General features: G+C 58.5%; 1 protein-coding gene across 2 annotated transcripts in view; it reads right to left on the reverse strand.

Annotated features, from left to right (window-relative positions):
* CCDC136 (coiled-coil domain containing 136) overlaps positions 1–16,687 on the reverse strand; it is a 25,763-nt gene that overhangs the window by 4,673 nt on the left and 4,403 nt on the right. For both annotated transcript variants that reach the window (XM_026660310.2, XM_026660311.1), the window contains exons 3-4: positions 15,891–15,965; positions 83–409 (exon numbers count right to left, since the gene is read on the reverse strand). In XM_026660310.2, the coding sequence (XP_026516095.1) occupies positions 83–409; positions 15,891–15,965 (402 nt within the window). The remainder of the gene's footprint in view (positions 1–82; positions 410–15,890; positions 15,966–16,687) is intronic.

Genomic DNA, 16,687 nt, shown 5'->3' on the forward strand with positions numbered 1-16,687 from the left:
TTGGGACCAGCACCGACTGCCAGGGGAGAGCGCCCCCTGCTGAGCCCACCCCACAGCAGAGCAAGGATCCCAGCGGCGATACCTTGGAGCATAGCCACCTCGTCAGCGCGACCCTCGGCCCGGGCCTGGCCGCTGCCCTTCATCGTGATCTCGGCGCGCAGGGTGGTGAGCTCCGTCTCGTACTCCTCACGGACCTGCTGGACGCGCTGCAGCTCGGCTTGCAGCCGGCACAGCTGCTCCTGCAGGGCGGCGATCTCGTTCTCGTGGATGGCCGCCACCTCCTCCGCCTCCAGCTGCAGGCCATGGATCTCTTCGTTGGCCTCCTGCAGTTCCCGCTCCACCTGCTCCAGCTCCGACGCCTTCGTCTCCTGCAGGGAGCTGAACTCATCCTTCAGCGTGCGCATCTGAGCTGCACGGGGCGGGGTGGGGAGGGGGGTGAGAGCCTGGCGCCAGAGCACCATTCCTGCCCCTCCACCCTGGCCGGGGGACCGCGGCGAGGGGCGCGTTCCAGAGCCCGAATGATCCCAAAGCGCCTGCCAGCCTGCACGCACTAGGCTCACTTCACCCACCGCTGAAATGCAGCCACCTCTGGGGTGGGACGTGGCAGTTTGGGACAGGAAGTGAGGTATAACCCCATAGCCAATTGAATCTCTGGGCAGTGGATCCAGGGAGGCAGGATGAAAAAAAGGGGAATGACGTGCCCCTCCCAGGCTCCACAGAACAGCCAGGCCCCCCCAAGAGACACCCCTCACCTGAGGGTGCCTGGCCTCCACCTGCTTTGCCTCCCAGCCCATCTGCTGGCTGCCACAGGGCCTCCCGCTAGCCTGCGCCAGCTCCACCTCCGGGCTAGCTCCTGGTCCAGTCCCAGGAGCCGAATCCCTGGCCAACCCACCTGCCCCCCGCCGGGGCCTGCTCCGACCACCAGGCCAGAAACGGACAAGCAGGGAGGAGTGATGCCTGGGGAGCACACACGGGGGGGGCTGGGGGGGAGGGATCCAGCAGTAAGTGAAGTGGGTGAAAAGAGGAGCACAAGCCGGGGGGGGGGAACCCCTGAGGACAGTGGGGGTGGGGAGGCAGTGGGGGAGCCCCTGGGGCAGCTGCAGGGGCGGGATGGATATGGGCCGGGCAGGCTGTGGAGGCAAAGTGCTGGGGGGTGTGGAGCAGGGGGGACCCATGGCGTGATAGTGGTGAGGGAACCGTGGGGCACGTGTTTGGGAGTGGCGGGAGGGTGTGAGTAGGGGGGAAGAGAGCCGTGGCGCGTGCTGGGGGTGACGGTTTGGGGGGGGGGGGGAAGTTGGGAGGGGTGACCCCTGGCAGGTGCAGGGTGGATCCCCTGGGAGCAGGGGGGACTGGGGGGGGTTGGGGGGGGGCGGGGGGGGGGCAGGGAGTACCCCCTGGAAGGTTGACCTTGGGGTTAGGGTCCCCTCAGTGACCGGTCCCTGGGGGCCTCTGGTGGGTGGGGGGACCCTGGGTGTGGGTGCCAGGTGGGGGTCCCTGGGCAAGGGTTGTCAGGGAGGGTTCTCTCGTGGGGGGATTCCTGGGGCAGGGGTTGCTAGGCGGGAGAGTGCCAGGGAGGTGGTTACTGGGGTGGGAGGTTCCCTGGGAGGGGTGGTTGCTGGATGATTACTGGACGGGGAGGCTCCCTGGGAGGCAGATCCCCGTGGGTTAGTTGCCAGGCAGTTGCCAGGCAGGGGGTCCCTGGGGGGTAGGTCCTAAGGGGGGGGGGGGGGGGGGGGGGGGGGGGGGGCCCCAGGGGGGGGTGGGTGTGCGGTTGCCAGGTGGTACTGGGGGGGGGGGGGGCTGTTGCTAGGTGGGGCAGGCCCTGGCGACAGTTGCAGTGTGGTTGCCCAGGAGATCCCTGGGGGGACGGTTATTGGGCAGGGCCCTGGGGGTAGGGGTGATTGCCATGTGGGGTGGGCCCCAGGGGTGGTTGCCATGCAGTTGCCAGGTGGGGTCCCCGGGGGCTGTTGCCTGATGGGGAGTTCCCAGATGGTGGTTGCCGGGCAGGGGGCAGTTGCTGGGCGGTGGGTCCCCAGGGCAGCTACCAGGTGGGGACTATGCAGGGGGTGGTTGCTGGGGGGGGTGGTCCCCCAGAGGGTGGTTGCCATGCAAGGGGTCTCTGGGGGGCAGTTGCCAGGTGGGGGCTCCCTGGGGGATGGTTGCCAGGCGGAGGGTCCCTGGGGCAGTTGCCAGGGGGGAACCCCTGGGGGCAGTTGCCAGGTGGGAAGGACCCGCGAGGATGTTTGCCAGGCGGGGAGGACTGAGGGGGGGATTGCTGGTGGGAATCCCCAGGGGGAAGTTGCCAGGGGGGAGTCCCAGGGGGCGATTGCCTGGGGGATCCTGGGGGGCGGTTGCCGGGGGGGATCCCCAGGGGGCAGTTGCCTGGAGGATCCCCAGGGAGTGGTTGCTGGGGGGGGGCCCCGGGGCGTTTGCTGGGGGGGGGCCCCGGGGGGGGGGGTTGGGGGGGGCCCCGGGGGGGGGTGGTTGCCGGGGGTCCCAGGATCGGCTGCACTCACTGCCCACGGAGGTGGAGGGCGTGAGCTCCATGGCTGCGTCCCCTGGCTCCAGGCCGGGCTGGCCCCTGCACGCAGCCCGGGCGACCCCGCGCGGTTCCAGCTGCTCCGGCCCGGCCTGCGGCTCACGCCCTCTGCTGGCGGGGCCAGGCCCGGGGAGCGGCAGGGCCGGGGCCTTCTCCTCTGCCCCACCAGTGCACGCCCTGGCCTGGTGCCCCCGGGCCCAGTGTGACACACCCCTATGAGCCCCAGCGTGACACGGCCCCAATGGGCTACAAGCCCCAGTGCGGCATGGCCCCCATGGGCTACAAGCCCCAGTGTGGCACGGCCCCCTAGGGCTCCAGGCCCTGGCTGTTGCCCCGCGCAGCTTCTCATGGACTCTCAGGCCAGCAGGGACCATCTAGTCATCCCCTCAGCCCCCGCTCCTCACTGGGCTCCCCTGGGCTCTCACTGAGCTCCCCAAATCTTCATTCATAGACTTCAAGCTACAGAGAATCCACCATTGACTGTCGTTCACACCAGGCAGTGCCCTGTGCCCCATGCTGCATGGGGCCAGTTGTACGACACACACAGCCCGCTGGCTGCTGGTGTCACATGGGGCAGGTCTGATCCCTGGAACCCTACAGGGTTTGGTTCCTGGCTCCCCACCCAGGGCAACAGGGCATTGTCACTGGCAGGCCCCCAGGATGGGAGACAGGGGCTTGCTTAGATCATCAGAGCCCAAGTGTGCTCAGATGAGAAGTTGGGTTGATAAAGATGGGATGCTGGCAGGCCACGTGCCAGCTCATGCCACGGTCCCCTTGTCTCAGCTGAACAGCGACAAGCTCGGTATTAGAACTGTAAGACTGTGTTGAGTGTTTAACCGTGAGGGCGGGTTGTGAGTTGCTGCCGACGTTAATCCCACCTGTAACATCTGGGTCCCGTATTGTACAGCAATAATTGAGCAGTTGTGTTGTGAGCCTCGGTGACTGTAAATCAACAGCCAGGAGAGAGACATTAACTCGTGGGAAGGGCTGAGCTCCAGCAGAAGGTGTCACACCCTGCCCAGCAGGAAAGGTCCATCAATACCAGACGGACTGTTCTGGGATAGGAATTTCCCTACACACCATCAACAAGAGGACAAAAGTCTTTTGTTGTTCTGCTCTCCTCCCAGTGGAGAGGAGTCAGGCAACTGGACTCCTCCCATCAGCTGAGTTTGCAGCTCAGAGCACATGGCAGGAAGGGGATAAAAACCCCAAGCCAAAAGGACTTGGTATGTATCTCTATGATGCTTGGACTCTGGAGGGGACAAGGTGTTTGTAGGCATAAGCAAGAGATCCCCAGTGCTTAGCCTGGGTTAACCCTGAAGGACGTACAGAGCTTGCTTATTACAGAAACTTCTAGTACTTTGTGAAACTAACACTGGAACTCATTTGTGTATCTATGGTTACCTGCTTTAACCTGATACATAACTCTCTGGTTTCCTTTTCCCATCTTTAGGTAGTTTATTATAAGATTGGCAACAAACCTTTTCTTTGGTGTGAGATCTAACATGCAACTGACCTGGGGTAATTGACTAGTCCTTTGGGACTGGCAGTAACCTGAATATTGCTCTGATTCTTGGTGCAAGGGACCATCTATCAGAAAGGCAGGCTCCCCTGGGTGGCGAGACAGATCGGAGCACCCAAAGGGACTGTCTGGGACTCCTTGGTAAGGCTGAGGAGTTTACACTTGATAATTGGCTGGTGAAATCGAAGTGTAGAACTCGCAGCCAGTTTGGGGTTTGTGGGGTTTCTAAGAGTCCACTCTGAGGTTGCCAAGTATCAGGGGGTAAAAAATAAACACTTGGGGTTTTTTACCCACAAAAGCTTATGCCCCAATAAATCTGTTAGTCTTTAAGATGCCACCAGACTCCTCATTGTTTTTTTGCCCTGAGGTTGGGACTCACGCTCCTGAGTCACTGCAGGCAGCGTTACAAAAGGGAATCGTGTTGTCATGTCCTTAGACTTCTGTAAGGCGTTTGACTTGGTACCCGTGACGAAGTGGGGTTTTATCCGTCTTGCTATGTTGCATGTGAGTCTTACTGTCCTATACTAATACTGTGTGTGCCTTAGTTTCCCTGTGGACTGCACCAATACTTGGGTGGTGGGAATTGGGTGTAATATTTTGCTGAGGCCCTCAGGGCAGGTGAGGCTGCCCAGCTATTTGCATCTATGTAACCTGAGACCCAGGAGGGGGGTGCGACCAGGTGACACCTTTGGCCGGGGAAGCGAGACAAAGAGAAGGAGGAGGGGCATGACGGGGTGTCGGAGGTCAGGTCGGGTGGCTGGAGGTTGGCAGTCTGTGTTGGGGGACTGGAAGAGGGGGAATCCAGGGCGTCTGGCCCAGGATTCCCAAGATGGACTTGGCTGAGTCACTGATGTCTGCAATAGCAAGCTCTGTTCTACACTGTGGTCCTGCTGACGAATAAACCTTCTGTTTTACGCTGGCTGAGAGTCACGTCTGACTGCGGAGTTTGGGGGCAGGGCCCTCTGGTTCCCCAGGACCCCGCCCGGGCGGACTCGCTGCGGGAAGCGCACGGAGGGGCAGAGGATGCTGAATGCTCCAAGGCCAGACCCAGGAAGGGCGAAGCTGTGGAAGCTTCTTGCCCTGGAGCCCGTCTGCTCCGAGAGAGGAGGCTCCCCAGAGTCCTGCCTGGCTTCGTAGGGAGCAGTTCCAGAGCATCGCCCCGTGACTCCATGACAGTACCTCAGGCCATTTTGATTAAGATACAACAGTGATATAAAATTAACCCGGCACATGTTCAATGGCTTAAAAGCCAGCTCACTGATAGGACTGAAAACATAACTGTGAATGGGGACTCCTGGTTGAGTGGGTGTGTTTCTAGTGGGGTCCCGTAGGGATCGGTTCTGGGCCATTTCGCTTTGTTATCAATGCCCTGGAAGAAAACATGAACTCGTCACTGGTACAGTTTGCGGGTGACACAAAGCCGGGGAGAGCAGTAAATGAATAAGAGGACAGGTCACTGATTCAGTGCGATCTGGATCGCTTGGTAAACTGGGCACAAGCAAACAATATGCGTTTTAATACGGCCGAATGTAAAGTCACACATCGAGGAACAAACAATACAGGCCAGATTTACAGGACAGGGGTGGGAGTGGGACCAAATGGGAATTGTCTGTCGTAGTTTTATGGACCCTTTGTGACAGGTTGTACTAACCCCACACAGGAGAGGCGAGGGTTAACGGACTGCTCTGGACCCAAGAGGCCATGCCCCTGTGGAGGGAGCATTCAAAAGGGAGCACGAGGCTCACAGAGGAGAGCAGCCGGGAAGCTCCAAGCCACCAGGGTCACGCCTCCGAGCCGCGCCGCGGGAAGCCAGTCGGCCGCGGGAACCAAAGGGGACGACCTGCTGTGGCCAGCGGAGGAGACTCCAGAGACTAATCAGAGGGAACTCGAGAGGGACCCCACATCCCACGCCAAGACGCCACTGGAGGGACTGGAATGAAGGTAGGAAGCGACTCAGGGAACGCGCTTGTGGGTGTTGGGACCTGAATCCTGTGGCAGGATCCACTGTTTCGAAGGGCCCTGGATTGGAATCCTGTGGAGTAGGGTGAGTCCAGATGCTCCTACTTTCCCCCACCACTAGCGACACTACCCCCTGAACTACAGCCACTAGGCAAAGAGGCCTGTGGACTCTCACCGTGACATGGCACACCCCAGAGCGTTGCCATTAGGCGGCGCTGTCAGCCCAGAGCACTCAACTAACCCCTATGCGTGCCTCAGTTTCCCATCTATGCTGCATAGTTACCCAGTGTGGGGAAAGGGACTGTTTGCTCTCAGGGCAGGCTGGATGACCTAGGCGTGCATGTCGCCCAGCTCTCTGAGCTGGGATGGGCCATTAAAAAGGGCTGGCCGAGGCCACCTCATATCAACGGAGGATCTGAGAGGACAATGGCCCAGACATGGACACCTGGCAGTCAGTGCCCCAGAGGTCCGTCAATCCCTGTGGAGTGGCCAAGTCTCTCCCAGCGGGCTGTCCCTGAGCGGAGCTCTCGGTGTGAAACAGAACGGCTGGAGCCCCACAGCTTGTCTAGGAGGCGGTGAGGCTGCGTGGCCAACGCTGGAGGAAGAGTGAGACCCCTGGCTACATAAGCAGGGGCCTCTCGAGTAGCAGGCAGGTTCTATGACCTCTGTCTTGGGCACTGGTGCGACCGCTGCTGGGCTTCTGTGTCTGGTTCTGGAGCCCGCAGTTCAAGGAGGATGTTGGTAAACTGGAGAGGGGCCAGAGAAGATCCACCAGAAGGATGAAGCAGCCTTACAATGACAGCCTCAAGGAGCTCCAGCTATCCAAAGCGAAGGGGTGACTTGAGCACAGCCCGGGAGTACCCACACGAGGGCAGAATCGGATAACAGAGGCTCTTCTGCCAAGCAGACAAAGGTCTAACAAGCTGCAGCGGCTGGAAGTTGACTCTAGCCAAATTCAGGCTGGGAAGAAAGCGTCCTTTTGAACAATGAGGGTAATTGACCTTTGGACCAATTCACCAGGGTCGTGGTGGATTCTCCATCGCTGACCGTTTCTATATCCAGATTGCATGTTTTTCCGAAAGATCTTCCTTCTCCCTCTGGCCAGGGTTGCACAGGAGATCAGACCAAATCATCACATTGCTCCCTATGTCCTTACGATTTAGTCATGGAGGTTGCGGAAGTCACGGAATCCATGACTTCCAGCGACCTCCGTGAGTTCAGCCTGCGGTGGTCGGGAGCTGCAGGGTCCCCCACCGCCTCTGGTGCCCCCAGAGCTCCAAGCCGCTGCGGGTGGCGGGGAACCCCCGAGTTCCTGGCCGCCGTGGCTGCAGGGGAACCCCCGAGCTCCCCACCACCGCAGGCCCCTGGAGCTGTGGGTGGCGGGAGTACCCAGCAGCGCCTGGCTGACACGGGAGGTGGGGGCACCCCCAGCTCCCGGCCCCCACAGGCAGTGGGGGGACCCCCGGAGCTGCGGGTGGCAGGGGTACCCCACAGCCCCCAACTGCTGCAGGCGGTGTGGGCTCCCACAGATCCCCATTTTGTCACAGATATTTTTAGTAAAAGTCACGGACAGGTCACGGCTTGCGTGAATTTTTCTTTTTTGTCTGTGACCTGCCCGTGACTTTTACTAAAAATGTCCATGATAAAATCTTAGCCTTACTTATGATCTACAAATCTCTGCCCCGTAGGGCCCGGGTGAGGTGTCAGAGTGGGGAGGGGGCTATTCTGAGCAGAGAAGCTTTTCGGTTAAGGTTGTAACGATTCTACCCCCAGGCAGGGCTTCGGCACACTTGGAAGCAGTGGGGATAACTGCTCCAAAAGCCCCACCTGCGGGGAGCTAAAGAAGAATCCCTGTCAGTTGCTAGCAGTATAGGGCCTATGAAACACACCTGAGCAGTTCTGATTCCACCTGGGGGAGCACAGAGGCTACGTGTGATCTGTATAGTGCTTAGCTCTGGTGGGAAACCAGCACTTCACCAGCAGAGGCTTTGCAGGCCGAGAAGGTTTGAGTTGCTCTGAGGAGGCAGTGCCTGGAGCACTGTTCTCCGGGCTGTGTGGGGTGACCACCCGCCCCTTATTTCATGGGACTGTCCCCAATTAGTTACATTCAAAGCTGACTCCAAAGACTTCCAAAGGGATCTCACAGAACTGGGTGAGTGGGCCACAAAATGGCAGATAAAATTAACTGTGGATAAATGCAAAGTGATGCACATTGGAAAACATAACCCTGACTACACAGAACAATAGGGTCTAAATGAGCTCTTACCACTCGAGAGCGAGATCTTGGAGTCACCGTGGAGAGTTCTGTGAAAACAGCCACTCCATGGGCAGCGACAGTCAGAACAGCGAACAGAGTGTTAGGAACCATTGGGAAAGGGACAAACAACAGAAAATACCGTAATCCACTGTATAAATCCCTGGCACACCCACACCTTGAATACCGCGAGCAGCTCTGGGTGCCCCGTCGCAGAAAAGATCCATTAGAATTGGACGGGGTACAGAGAGGGCAACACAAATCATTTGGGGTCTGGACCAACTTCCAGGTGAGGAGAGATTAAAAAGACTGGGGCTGTCTGGCTTGGGGAAGAGACGACGGAGGGGGGATGTGACAGAGGCCGTGACAGCTGGAAGAGGGCAGTGGAAGGCAGGAGTATTAGCCTGAGAATGATAAAGGCCCTTTTCCCTACAAGCTGAGAAGGGGTCGCCTCAGGTCAATTAGGGACCCAGAGACCAATTAAGGGCTGCCTGCGACCTTTGCGGCCCCCGCCCCCTCCAAAGGAGAGTAGGAGAGTTATTCCCCTTTGGTTTGTAGTGGAACTTGTTTCTTTTTTTCCTTCAGTTGGTGGAGGGGCACTGCGTGGGCCTGCCTGGAAAATACTGGGAAATACGCCTCCCCTTGTCAAGTGGGAGAGTCAACACCGTCCAGAGAGGGGCTGACTTCCTCCTGGCCCCCCACCACCCGAGGGGGGAGCGCTGAGCCTGCTGCGGTGGGGAGAGGTGCCTTGCCACAAGGGCTATAAAATCACGACTGGTGTGGAGAAAGTGAGTAGGGAAGTGTTATTTACCCCTTCCCATAACACACGAACCAGGAGTCCCCCAATGAAATTAATAGGCAGCAGGTTTAAAACACACCTAAGGAAGTATTTCTTCACACAACGCACAGTCAACCTGTGGAACTCCTTGCCAGGGGATGTTGCGAAGGCCAAAAGTATAACAGGGTTCAAAAAGAAACAGACAAGTTCCTGGAGGACAGGTCCATCAATGGCTATTAGCCAGGATGGGCCGGGATGCAATCCCATGTTCTGGGTGTTCCTAAGCCTCTGTTCACTAGAAGCTGGGACTGGACGACAGGTGGAGACGTGGATCACTCAATAATTGCCCTGTTCTGTTCATTCCCTCTGGGACACCTGGCATTGGCCACTGTCGGAAGACAGGACACTGGGCTAGGTAGACCATTGGGCTGACCCACCATGGCCGTTCTTATGTTCTTGATTTGTCCCTTAGCGCGACTGTCCCTTATTTTTGGCTGTACTGAAAGGTGTTCAAACGGAACCGAAGGAGCCTTTCAAACATGACACTGAAGCTCCCGAGAACTGTGTGGTCTCCTTGAGGGTGGCAGACATGTACACGCCCTGCTAAAGGAGCTGGTGTTTCCCTGAAACATCCCTTCCAAGAACGCGCTGTCCCTCGCTTTTCACGTGGCTTTTCCTTTATTTCCGTCCCGCGAAGGGGATCGCCCCAGCCAGCGCTGCGCCCAGCAAGGACAGACAGGGACAAAGCACAGCGGGCTGGGAGACCAGGCGGTCCCACGAGAACAGCTCTGACCACATCTGGCTGGGCTGAGCGATGCCTCGGGGGAGGCAGAGGGAGCAGCGGGGCGGGGGCGAGGGGGTGTGACTCGGAGTGAAAGAAAAGGGAAGTAGAGGGTCAGGAAATCGATCTCTTTCTCTGCATAACGCAGCCGCTGGCGTGGTGCACAAGCGCCCTCCGGAGAACTACTGAGCTGGCCCGGGGTGCTGGGAGCCCCATTGCTGGGAAGACCCAACCGCACACGGCATGAGCAGCAAACACACCGGAGAGAATAATTCTGCACTGGCCGAGGGCTGGGCTGCGGGGACCCACCAGGCCAGGGGAGGCCTGGCTCACCTGGATTTTAAATCAGACGGGCTCCGAACGCCCAGCGCCCTGTGCTCCACCCGGTCCCGCAACAGTCAGACTCTTCCTGACGCTGTAAAGCTACAGCGAGGTTCCCCACCTGCCGGGCAGCAGACACGTGCGAGTGTGTGCTCACGTGAGCGTGTGAACACGTACGTACCAGCCAGCGCAGGTGCTATTCACAGCTCCACTGTGCACACGCGCACACACACAGCGCTAAGTAACGGAGACGGGGCTAGAAATAACAGCAGAGGGGACCCGGTAAGCTCGTCACACCCTGTCAGGGAAGCTGAGCCTAAATCAATTTTCCCTGCAGCCAGAGAAGCATGGGACCTGTCGGGGGTGTGAGGGTCAAACTGATCAGAATAAAACGGTGCCAGTGAGTGATCAAGCAGGTCCCCCAAATACCACGTCACCAACTGTTTGAGGAGCGTCCTCCACCCGGCATATTAGTCCTAGTGTGTAACGTAGGAACAGCCGGACTGGGTGAGAGCCAACGAACATCCCTCGAGCACAGCGTCCTGTTGCTGACAGTGCTTCAGAGGAAGGTGTGAGAACCCCACAGTAGCAGACGTGGAATAATCGGCCTCCCACTTTAGGGGTCTACTAGTCACAGACCAGTTCAGGCCCTGAACCAGACGCTATGCTAGCCCTGCCAAAATGTCTGTTGTCATTAATAACGCTGCAGAGTTTTGTTATCCACGGCCATGGCCAATCCCTTGCTGAAGCTTGGATGAGTTCTTGGCCTCAACAACTTCCTGTGGCAGGGAGTTCCACAGTCCAAACCACAACCAGCTGAGTGCGTGGTCCTAGGGCGAGCAGAGCTGTTTTGTGATTGAATTCAAGGGAAACAGTCCCCAGAAAGAGAGAAAAAAACAAACCAAAAACAAGATTCATGCTTTTTTAAAAAATGAGCCGGGGAGGAGAGGGAAGGGGAGGAATAAAGCCAAAAATACAATAAATCAAAGGAAGCGGAAGATCCGAAAGGGGAAACGTTCTTATGCAGACAGAGGGTCCCCTGTGCTACCTTTTACAGATGGGAAACTGAGGCAGGGGGTAGCTCAAGTGATTTGCCCAAGGTCACACAGGGCATCTGTAGCAGAGCTGAGTACAGAACCGAGATCTCTGTGCCGGCCCCACTCCCAGGGCCACCATGGCTCCGTCTCGGCTGACTGCGTCGCAGGGCTGGGGCTGTGCTCAAAGCAGGGAGCTGTAGAGTAAAGGGTCTTTGTAGCATCTGTTCAGTCCTTGAGGGGGCCACTTAGGGATCTGGGGCAAAATCAGTACTTGGTCCTGCTAGCGAAGGCAGGGGGCTGGACTCGATGACCTTTCAGGGTCCCTTCCAGTTCTAGGAGATAGGTACCCCAAGCCTAGATTCCTAGATTCCAAGGCCAGACGGGACCATTGTGACCGCCCAGGAGCGGCGCCAGGGTTTTTGGCGCCCTAGGAGGGGGTCCTTCCGCGCTCCCGGTCGGCAGCGGCAATTCTGCGATGGGGGGGGTCCTTCCGCGCTCCCGGTCTTCGAGGCACTTTGACGGCGGGTCCCGGAGCGAGTGAAGGACCTGCCGCAGAATTGCCGCCGAAGACCCGGAGCATGGAAGGACCCCCCGCCGCCGAATTGCTGCCGAGGGTGGCAAAATGCCGCCCCCCCCAAATCCTGGTGTCCTAGGCAACCGCCTAGGTCGCCTAAATGGAAGCGCCGGCCCTATGACCGCCCCTATAACAGAGGCCAGAGAACGGCCCTAAAGTAATGCCTGGAGCAGAGCTTTTAGAAAAACATCCCGTCCCGATAGAAAAATGGTCAGTGAAGGAAAATCCACCACGACCCTTAGTAACCCGTCCCAATGGTTAATTGCAGTCACTGGTCGAAATGCCCACGCCTTAGTTCTAGGCTGAATTTGTCGAGCTTCACCTTCCAGCCACTGGGTCACAGGACACATTTCTCTGCGAGGCTGAAGAGCTGCTAGCAGATATCTGTTCCCCCGGTAGGTACTTACCGACTGAGCTCACTTCGTGGAGCTCCTTGAGTCTGTCACTATCACAGACCAGAAGAGCTCTGGGTAGGGCGACCAGATGGCAAGCGTGAAAAACTGGAGCACTTTTCTTTTGGGGGGGGTCTAGCTGTGTATATAAGACAAAGCCCCTAATATGAGGACGGTCCCAATAACCCCAGGACGTCTGGTCACCCTGGCTCTGTGTGGTGCGAAAGCTCGTCTCTTTGGCCAACAGAAGTTGGTCCGATACAAGATAATACCTTGCCCACCTTGTCCCCTCTATCCCCCTAGGGCAGGTTTTCTAATCCAGGGGCTCTCAACTCTTCCAGATGACTGGCCCCCTTTCAGGAGTCAGACGTGTCTTGTGTACCCCAAGTTTCACCTCCCTTAAAAACGACTTGCTTACAAAATCGGACATAAAACTACAAATGTGACCCAGCACCCTAGTCCTGACAAATTGCCGACTTTCTCATTTCGTCTGGGTGAAAGTTGAGTTTGTACTGACTTCGCTAGTGCTTTTTACGTAGCCTGTTGTAAAACTAGGCCAATATCTAGATGAGTTGATGTACCCCCGGAAGACCTCTGTGTGCCCCCAGGGGTACATAAGAACATAAGAATGGCCCTGTGATGAAGTGGGAATGTTCTTAATGTTTTCTCCAAATACTGTGTGTGTGCCTCAGTTTCCCCTATGCCTTTCTTAGGTATCTAGGTGGTGGGATAAGGGGGTGTGATTGTTGCAGAGCCCTAGGCAGGTGTGATGCTGTCTGCACAGAGAATGAGCCATGCCTCCTGGCAACTGATGGCCTGGGCCCCTCCCCTGCAAAGGTGCCAACTGAAGGTGTTAGAGAACAAAGAGATCAGGTGACTTCCTGGCCCGGGAAAGAGACAAAGGCCAGAGGAGGGGCTGGAGGGGGGGTCAGTTGAGATCTGGCTGGGGAAACGGAGGGAGGCCCAGAACCGGGATCTGGGCTCCCTACCCCCCAAGATGGACCTGACTGAGGGGTCGTTCTCTGTACCTACAAGCTCTGTTTTAGACTCTGTTCCTGTCGTCTAATAAACCTTCTGTGTTCCCGGCTGGCTGAGAGTCACGTCTGACTGCAGAGTTGGGGGGCAGGACCCTCTGGCTTCCCCAGGACCCCGCCCGGGCGGACTCGCTGCGGGAAGCGCACGGAGGGGCAGAGAATGCTGAATGCTCCAAGGTCAGACCCAGGAAGGTGGAAGCTGTGGAAGCTTTTTGCCCTGGAGCCAGTCTGCTCCGAGAGAGGAGACTCCCCAGAGTCCTGCCTGGCTTCGTAGGGAACAGTTCCAGAGCGTCGCCCGGGGACTCCCTGACAGGCCCTACTGGGTCAGACCAAAGGTCCATCTAGCCCAGTATCCTGTCTTCCAACAGGGGCCAATGCCGATGCCCCAGAGGGAATGAACAGAACAGGTAATCATCAAGTGATCCATCCCCTGTCGCCCATTCCCAGCTTCTGGCAAACAGTAACCCCAGTTGAGAACCGCTCCTCCGATCCTTTATCATTCTCCTGCTTCTTCGCTGGCCCCTCTCCAATTTCTCAATATCCTCTTGAATTGTAGACTCCAGAGCAGGACCCAGGATTCCAGCCGCGGCCGCACCAGTGCCAAACACAGACGTAATTTATCCTCCCTGTGCCTACTTCTGCATCCAAGGATCGCATGAGCCCTTCTAGACACAGCCTCACCCCGTACCAGGGCGACTTGCCCCTTAAAGGGCGGGCGGATCTGGGGCTAGCTGAACTACTGAGGCACCCCTGGGCTGGATTGGGTGATTCCTATGAAGGGCAGCAGGTGGCTGGAGTGCAGGGCAGGAAGAAGATGGGGGCTGAAGACCCTGACACGAGGGGGTTGGACCCTTAGGCCAGGAATCTGGCTCCAGCCAAAGCAGGAGGGCCTGGGGCAGGGTGAATTGGAGACTGCCGGGCATGGGCACGCTCCAGCCGAAAGGCCTGAGCTCTGGGGATCCCCTCGTGAGGCCGCAGGCAGGGAAAGCATGGGAGGACCCGAGGGGAGGCTCACACCAGGGGGGCCATCCTGGGACTCTGCGGTTCCTTCCGGAGCAAAGGGCTGGGGGGAGTGCGAGGCAGTCCCTGGTGGAGTTTGGAAGAAACTAATAGGGCACTGCAGAGCCACCCCTGGCCATGAGGGGGGGCCCTGGACGCAGGGGACCCCACTTCGGCTGTATTGAAATGCACTTGTGCCCAGTAACCCGGCTTGCTCCGTGTCTCTGACCCATCCTCTTCGCCCCCCTGCTCCCCCATCTCTGGGCCCTCTGCAAACTGCCAGGGAGGAGTGACTGTTTCCTCCCGGGTCATTCATGAAATAGCACAGGGCCAGGAGCCCACTGGAAACACCCCGTCACCACTGGCTCCCCGTTTACACCTACAGCGGGAGACCCGAGTCACGGGAGAGGGGGGTCATTTGTTTTCTTTCGTTAGTGGCCCAGACAAGCTTCTGAGCTCCCCCGAGCGCCTCCTGAGGTCTGAGGAAGGGAACCAGAGCGTCCCAGCGAAATACAAGCTGGGCCAGGCCGTCCCAGGCGTGAGCCCCGTCTGCCTGATCTGGCCCACCTTGTATTTCGCTCGCCTGCTCTGGTTCCCTTCCCCGCCCTAGAGAAGAGTTTGGGGAAACCCGAAGCTTGTCCACGTCAGCAGGGCTCCGCTAAAAGACGTTCCCTTCCCCCCCTCGTCTCTCGGATACCCTGGCACCAACGTGGCTACCACACGGCGAGCAGGGCGAGCCCTAGCACTTCGACAGTTTTTAATCCATGTAAGCCACCAGCACAGATCAGAGCAGCCCCAAGGCCTGCCCCAAGTGATAACTGGCAGTCTGGGCCCCCACAAGCCCGAGGAAGGCCCCACAGGCCTGCTGCAGGAGGGGGGGTAGAGCTGGATGCATGGGGTATTGCCCTTTGCGCCGAACTAGCTAGTAAACAGCCCCCTGAGCTTTCTGGGGCACTGGTCCCCTATCTTACGAGCGCTTTGTTTAGAGCAGCAGCAGATGGCTCAGCCGTGCCTCCCCTGAGCCCTCTGAGCTGACACCCCTAGGGGGCGCTGCGTGTGCCTGGGAGCAGGGGCCATCGGGGAGCCCGGGCCGTGGCCCCAGAGCGGGGAAAGGCCCCGTTTCTCGCACTGGCTCGTGACCGACTGTCTCCAAACACTTTGGAGGCCAGTGGCAGCCACCTGATGGGGAGCTGGCAAGCAGCCCTGCCCCACGGGTTAAATGATCCTGAAAGAGAACCGCAAAACCGACTGATCACCCGGCCAAGCAGTGATGGGCGGCCACTGCTGGGCCGGGGCCTGGCAGCTGCTCAAAGGAACACAGCAACGCTGCCTAGCCGTTCAGGACAGGAAGCGACGGGGAATCTTGTTTCAAGGGGATGGAAGGAGCGAGAATGGAATTGCCTGAGTTGGAATTTGGCCAAGACATTGGGATTAACTGTCTGTCTGTCGAATGAGCCCATCGCCAGCCACGGCACCCTCTAATTTCCAGGCGAGTCAGAACACTATGGAAGGCAAGACACGTGAAAGGCCATTCGCTCAGGGAAGGCCCCGGCCAACACACCAGTGCTAAATATCCAGGTTTGGGAACAAGCGCACCACGGCATGCCAGTAAAGTGACCAGGAAGCAAAGGAAACCGTTTTATCCCCAGCACGGGCAATAATTAACCTGTGGAACTCACTGCTGGGCAGGGGGGGGTTACCTTGAAGCCTCTGGATCTGTTTGGTGAAGATCTCGGCCTGCCGGGCGCTGGCCAGTCGCTCGTCCTCCAACAAGCCTGCAGCAGAGAGGGCGAGGTCAGCAGAGAGCGCGCGGAGGCCCTGCTCCTGCACCCGCCCTGCCATGCTGATCAGAGGGACGGGGCTGCAGGCCCCCAGGGCCTCAGCTGGGCCACGGTGCACAGGGAGGGACGTCCCTGGGGGACATGAGTCCAGCTGAGCACTCCACAGGGGAGAGGGAGAATCACCCCCAGCCGCCCTGCGAGCGAGCGTCTGGAGAGAGGCAGAAGGGACATGGGAAGAACAAGGACAGCTGGATCTCTGGGCCCCTCGCTGGAGGGGCTGGGAGTCCTGCGTGGACCCCAGCCCGCCCAAGGGAATGGGAAAGCACATGGCACCGAGGGAGCCGTGCATAGGAACCTGTGCAAGCACAAGCCCCCCGTGCCCCACAGTGCTCACGAGAGATCACAAGACCCCCTGGCGCCCCATGCATGGGGACTTGAGAGAACATGACAGAGACTTGGTGAGGCCACACCTGGAGTATTGCGTCCAGTTTTGGGCCCCCCGCTACAGAAGGGATGTGGACATATTGGAGAGAGTCCAGCGGAGGGCAACGAAAATGATGAGGGGGCTGGAGCACATGACTTATGAGGAGAGGCTGAGGGAACTGGAGTTATTTAGTCTGCAGAAGAGAAGAGTGAGGGGGGATTTGATAGCTGCCTTCAACTACCTGAAGGGGGGTTCCAAAGAGGATGGAGCTCGGCTGTTCACAGTGGTGGCA

The sequence above is a fragment of the Terrapene carolina genome, unplaced genomic scaffold, assembly GCF_002925995.2.
Source record: "Terrapene carolina triunguis isolate 2854851 unplaced genomic scaffold, T_m_triunguis-2.0 Scaffold750, whole genome shotgun sequence".
NCBI lineage: Eukaryota > Metazoa > Chordata > Testudines > Emydidae > Terrapene > Terrapene triunguis.